The 6,472-nt window shown below is 42.0% G+C and overlaps 1 protein-coding gene across 3 annotated transcripts in view; it reads left to right on the top strand.

Annotated features, from left to right (window-relative positions):
- LOC103463004 (golgin subfamily B member 1-like) overlaps positions 1 to 3,904 on the top strand; it is a 33,107-nt gene extending 29,203 nt beyond the window's left edge. For 2 of the 3 annotated variants that reach the window (XM_008406117.2, XM_017304007.1), the window contains exons 22-29: positions 369 to 439; positions 645 to 681; positions 926 to 1,075; positions 1,196 to 1,312; positions 1,556 to 1,647; positions 1,757 to 1,849; positions 1,925 to 2,027; positions 2,709 to 3,904. In XM_008406117.2, coding sequence (XP_008404339.1) covers positions 369 to 439; positions 645 to 681; positions 926 to 1,075; positions 1,196 to 1,312; positions 1,556 to 1,647; positions 1,757 to 1,849; positions 1,925 to 2,027; positions 2,709 to 2,867 — 822 coding nt within the window. In that variant the 3' untranslated portion in view covers positions 2,868 to 3,904. The remainder of the gene's footprint in view (positions 1 to 368; positions 440 to 644; positions 682 to 925; positions 1,076 to 1,195; positions 1,313 to 1,555; positions 1,648 to 1,756; positions 1,850 to 1,924; positions 2,028 to 2,708) is intronic. The other variant, XM_017304006.1, reaches the window with a different exon arrangement.
- The last annotated feature ends 2,568 nt before the right edge of the window (positions 3,905 to 6,472 follow it).

Raw genomic sequence — 6,472 nt, 5'->3', positions numbered from 1 at the left:
TCATTTTGATGGTTGCCTGTTGGTTTTCTAATAGTTGGCTGTTGGTTTTCTATTGGTTGGCTGTTGGTTTTCTATTGGTTGCTTGATGGTTTTCTGTTTGCTGCTTTTATATTGATTGCCTTTTTGTTTTTTGTTGGTTTCTTGCTAGTTTTAATTGATTGTTGGTTTTCTATTGGTTGGCTGCGTTCTGCTTCTTGCCTTCTCATTTTCAGTTTGTTACTTGTTGATTAACTGATGGTTGATGGATTTCCTGTTTGTTTAAAACCATGCATGCTGACAAATGTTTTAAGTTGCCCTGATTTCAGTTGTATGTCGTCATATTTCTGCGTAGTTTGCTGATGATCTGTGACATGATTCTATGTCTGCAGGTGAAGGAAATGAAATCTGATGAGCTCCACCAGTCTACCAGCAGCTATCAGCAAAACACTGCACATCTGAGGTAAAACACCAAACTGCATATGGATCAAAATCCAATTTTAGAGGTATTTACACCTGGACTGGAAAATGATTGGAGTGTTTTCATTTTAATCTGTTGTTTCTACATTCAGAAAGGCTTGAAAATAAATCATTCTGCTTCTTCGTAAAAACTATTTTTTTCTAACTTCATGACTTCATTAAGAATGATGTTTTATTTTGCTGTTTAGGTCTGAAGCTGAGAGGAAGGACACCCTGTCCATTAAAGTAAGCTGCTCTTCTAAAATATATTTCTATTCTTTTCAATTCATGCATTCTACATCAGTAGCTCTTCATTCGGTCGCATGGTTTATGTTTCGCTGAAATATAAATGTTTTTTCAATCATTTTTATCATTTTTCTTGTTCCCTCTGAGCTTTATGGGGTTTTTATTTATAGCTAATCTTGGATGCTTAGTGACAATATGACTTAATATCTAGTAAAAACACCAAATAATCCAGTTTTTCACACAGAAGGAAACGGCTGCGCTGGCAGGCCAGAGCAGCCAGGAGGCAGCAGTGAGTCGGTTGGAGGCTGAGAAGCTGCAGCTGCACAGAGACCTGCAGCGCTGCGTTTATGAGATCCAGCAGCGGGACCAGTACTTCCACCAGCTCAACACCAAGGTATGAAACAGCCCGGCTCCTCTGGAGGCCACTCACAGCTGCCAGTCGAACCAAAGTCCAGATCTTCTGAGAGATGACGTGCTTCTCATCCACCTTCGTCCCTCGTCTTCCTCTCTGAAGCTGCAGCAGGCGGTGGAGGAGAGAGCTGCGGTCGCAGGCCAGCTGAGGGCCGTTTCCCAAACGCTCAGGGACAGCCAGAACCGCTGCCACTGGCTGGAGAGTCAGATCCAGGGCCAGGTAGACCCTCCACCTCACCTGCAGCCTTCACTGCTGTCAGTGCTGCTAGTTCCACACCAGATGGAGGCAAAAAGATTAAAGCGAATCTTTTCTGCTTTGTTTGCACCTTCTGTCCACAAACAAACTGGATTCTTGGTTTTAAAACCTGATAAATTAAATAAACAAAACTCATCATGTTCTGTTTGCACCGTTTGACGCCATCAGGGCGGACATGTTGGATTAAAGCCTGGTGTTTGCACACAGCAGGGCTCGGCTGAAGTGGCTCCTGGAGCTCCTCAGGAGAGGAGCAGCGACTCCGTCAGAGAGGCAGCAGAGGCCAGTCAGCTCCGGGAGAGGTGACCACACCTTCCATCTCATCCCTGTAACATCCTCCACTCATGAAATCAGTAAAATCAGTGAACCTTGATGGTGTGTGTGTCTGTGTGTGTGTGTGTGTGTGTGAAGGCTTGTGGAGGTGGAGCTGAGTCTGGCTGATGAACGAGCGAGGAGAGAGAGTGCAGAAGAGGCGCTGCGGCTGGCGGAGGACAGAGTGAAGAGGTGAGGCGTTCACTGACCTCTCACAGAGTCCGGCTGTGAAAAGCTGCAGCTTTAAAATGTGTTTCTGTTGCTCAGCGCTGCATCCAGGGACAATCAGAGGGACTTCAGCATCGAGATGGAAGAGGAGGAGTGGGAAGCCCTGAGCCTCAACCCAAACCAGCCGCTCATAACACGCAAGGTCAGTAACAGTCTTTAATTTAGTTTTAATTTCAACACCAACATGTTTAGGGAAGCTTTCTGGGAGTCCTTGGTTATTTCTACCAGCTTGAACTGAACGGTGCCCCCTACAGGCTGTTAATCAGAGAAAACTGGCTGATATTTTTCTGATAGTAAAAATAAAACAGACTAAAATAATTTAAAATTATGAGAATAAAGTCATAATATAACCTGAGGAAAGTAGAGAAATAGAGAAAAAGTTGTATTATTATGACTTTATTCTTGTATTAAATCAACTTTAGTGTCACGTGACTTTATTCTCATAATATTATGACTTTATTCTTGTTATTCTAAATAAATTCTTAGCCTGGCTCTAATACTCCATCATAGCTTGAACATTATAAAACATGTCACAATATAATATTACATTGAAGCTTGTGCTGCTGGCTGCTATGAAAAGTAGAAAATAAATAGAGAAATATAAATATAGACTAACTATGGCTGCCATGTAGCTGATTATATGACAACTGGGCTTGCCTTATTCCACTGTGGGAGCATTTCATTGTGAGTTCAGGAGTTTTCCAGACCAGCAGGTCTGGTCTTTACGCTCCGGTCTCATCCGGTCTGGCATCAGTTTGGTGTGGAGTTCTTCAGGTGGAGCTTCAGTGTGTTTTCCTGATGGATGGTTTGTCTCCCCCTCCAGGTGAAAGGTGGCATGGTGGCGTGCCGCCGGTGGCTGAGGGGGCGGAGCCTCTACTTCTCCAGGCTGCTGACGGGTCGCGCTCGCTCTCGGTATTTCTTCCTGGCCTACCTGCTCACCATCCACGTGGCGGTTCTGATGTGCCTCAGCGGGGCCTGGTAGTGGCCCCTCGGGGCCTCCTGCGGTTTAAACTGCGTTTCTGTGTTAAAACACTAAWACCAGCAGAGCCCTCTGGACTCCTGCAGGTCTCAGGACACTTGCACTAATATTTAAACACCAGACAGCTGCACAGTTCCTGCAGCGGTTCCTGGGTTTATCGTTGCTTCTGTCAACCTGTAGAGGGCGAAGCTGCAACCAGGTTTTTCTGTTGAACTGAGTTGTTGAATGTCTGTGTGAAACAAGCCTTTAATCGTGGCTCCCCTTTTGGTTTGCTTACAATCTAACAATCAGAGGAAGGAGCTGGAGTTCTTGAATAGTCGTAGTTTTAGGTTTTTGTGTCTGAAAGGAGACGGATGACTAAACGTCGGTCCGGTCTCCGTCAACACTACTGAACGTCTCCGTTGCCTTCCTGAGCGAACACATCCGGACCCCCCGCTGCTTCACCCGCCCTGCCTCACGCCATGAGTTGCACATAATCAATCGCAATGCTGACTTCGACTATGCACTGATGGAAGCTCACAAGCACCGCTCCCTTTAAAGCCAAAGGCGGCAGAGAAACTGCGTCCATGGTAACGATGATGATGATGATGATGAAACTCTTGTGTCAACGTGTGCCATTTGAAATAATCTGCAGATATTTAAGATCCTCCTGTATTTATGAGTATCCAGAACCTGGGCTGTACATGATGTATTTATGTTTGTATTTTCCTCTCTGTACATTTTCCATGAAATCGGAAGTTTCCTGAAAGCGGATCGGATTGCAGAGCCAGCTCCTCAACCGATCCGGTTTATGGGAAAGCTGCGGTTCTGCTGTATAATTACTTTTATAAAAGTTTGAGGTTCCAACATGAAAAATGGATCCGAATGTATTTATGGAAAAAGGTGAAACTACTGAAAAATGACATATTTTCTTTACTGCGTCTGTTTTTGGCGACGCCTCAGAGACTGGAGGTTAAACTTTGTGCAATAAAGTGACATTTTTCAGCTCATCCTTCATCATCTCAGAAAGACGTTAATAAAGTTCATCAGATCACTTCTCACCTGCTTCTTTATCTGCTTTAAAGTTAAAGCCATTTTTCTGGGAGTTTTAGAGAAGGACATTTTCACTATGTAATTATAAAAAGATAAACTTTTCTTCTTTTTTTGTGCTGGAGGAATGTGATGCTCATACCGTCCAGCAGAAGTGGCTGGGTTTTTTTATAACCTGCACTTTAGCATTTTTGCTAACATTTAGCATACTTGGCTTTCCCTAAATCACTTTTTCCAGATAAATAATGAAGTACTAAATTAATCATCAGTTTTGTAAACATTCAGTTGAATAAAGCTCAACAAGACTAGATGTGATTGGTCGATGCAGTGGCCCAACATAATGGTAGAGATGGTGGTTTTCAGCTTTAGCGCTTTAGCCTAAGCTATTGTTTATGATTAGGGCTTTAATGCAGCTAACTAGTTAGCGGTTCCATCTGGAGCAGGTTTGGTTGAATTGGACCCGTTTGTCTTATAAACAGGCCTGATATGAGTTTTGTTTGTGAATTGCACTAAATAAATGTAAAATGGGGAAAATGTGAAATAATACACAATATCACTGATATACTGAGGAGACATGATCTCATTAGTAAAGTTTTTTTTAAAGGTTTATCTGGTGAAAATTGGAAAAATGAACAGAAATTGCAGCTCAGAAAAAGTAATTCAGTTGATTCAGTTTACCTGAACTGGTTCTGATGACTCATTACCTTAAACCTTAATCATTATATTACCCTCTGCTTTTAGGCTAAAGTAAAATTATTTTTAAATGTTAAGTTTGATATCAACTTCTTAGATTTTTACTTAAAATTCAAGGATAACCGATTTTTAAATTTCATGTAATGTGCTCATTCCACCACAAGAGGGCAGAGTGTGTCCTGTGCAGGATAGCCCAGTATAACCCGAGCCAACCATGCTGACCGCGTCACAGAGGTGGGATCTGTGTCTCCTCATGAATTTGGCCCATTTTTCCAGTTATTTCAGCTGCAGGAAGTGATCATTAATTTATTGCCTCAGAGGCGAGTCGTCAAAGTCTTAAATCATTTATGGAGAAGTTCCCTCTTCTTCTCTAAGACTGGACCTGATGTCATTCAACATGACGTCGTGTGGGAGGCAGAGTGGGCTTTCCTCAGGAAACCCGCTTTTCTCTCTGCTTCAAACAACCTCCAGCTTCTGATCACAGCTGAATTACAGCTTTTATACAAGTCAGTTATGTCTCTTTCAGCAATAAAGTCCAATATTAGACTCCAGTTTCCACTGCTGATGGGGATGAATCATGCACATTTGAAAACCTGAGCCATGCTGTCTCACTCCGACCTGAAGTCAACTCRCTTTGGATTTCCAGGCTTGTGACGGAAACCGCTCAGACTTGGTTCTAATAAAAGAAGGAAATCTGCATCTCGGTTTGCTCCGGTAGCCTTAAAGCGGTTCTCCAGTTGAGGGTGACCCAGTTGCTTCCAGCACCGGAGGAGAGAAGCATGTGGGAAACTGCTATGATTAATGTGCCTTCAGAGCTGGACTGAGCCAGAAAGGAGGCCAAACACTGAAGGTTTCTCAAAAGTAATGTTTTCATCAGATCTGGACCCACAGCGGACGCATCCAGGATGACTCTTCTTCCTCACATGTCATTAAATCATCAGTACTGATGTCTAACAGCAGGAATACAGGCGGGACTTGTCCTTTCAATCAACTGACAAACTGGTTTATTGCCCCGTGTTCATCACATCCCAGAATCAAAGCCATCAGAGGATTTAACCCGACCAGAGAAAGGAGGCAGAACATCTGGCTCTGAAGACTCAACACCTTCAAAAACTCTGGGAAAATTCAATGGCTGGCTTTGAAAATGGCTCCTGGAGTTCCACAAGGGTGTGAGTTCACTACCCTGATCTTTTCAGTTTATTTTCTGAATGTTTCACCTCTTTTATTGTAATGGTATTTAGGGTGTTTTTTTAATTTTTATTCTTTTTACTCTGTCTTTGGTTTCTACTGGCAGATCAGGAAATTATCAGGATTTATTAAGCCAAAGTCTTTCACAAAAGATTTCACAATTAGGATTTTTATCTGTTTCAAGCTAAATCTGTGAGGCGACACATATGACTCACAACAGCTACCAGACATTCACTCTGCCGATGGAATGAACTATAAAATAAATTAGTTTGTTTTATTAAATCCACCGTTACCTTTCAGCACTGAACCTGTTACTGTGGTTTGTTTAAATCGGCTCTGAAATCTGATTGGTTGATCCAGATGACAGTTAGCATTAGCGCCACCTACTGGCTTCAACAGGTGAAAGATGAGATATTCACGATGAGAGGCAACATGGAACCATGAAATAATAATACATAATATTTGTGCTTTTTGTAAAACAAAATTGCTTTCCACTCATAACGTAAATAATTATACTAATAAAAATGTTATTTATTTCACTGAAGTGATGTTTTTTTTCTTTTTTGTTGAATTGTGACATATTTGGCCCTCCATATAAATCTTGATATTCCAGCTTCTTTAATGAATTTATGTAATAAATTATGTTTTTTTTCTACAGAAAACTAAAATGTGAGAAACTGATTTGAGTTTTAAATGTG

This window comes from Poecilia reticulata, linkage group LG3 (genome assembly GCF_000633615.1).
Source record: "Poecilia reticulata strain Guanapo linkage group LG3, Guppy_female_1.0+MT, whole genome shotgun sequence".
Lineage (NCBI taxonomy): Eukaryota > Metazoa > Chordata > Actinopteri > Cyprinodontiformes > Poeciliidae > Poecilia > Poecilia reticulata.
This window is presented reverse-complemented; position numbering and strand designations above follow the sequence as displayed.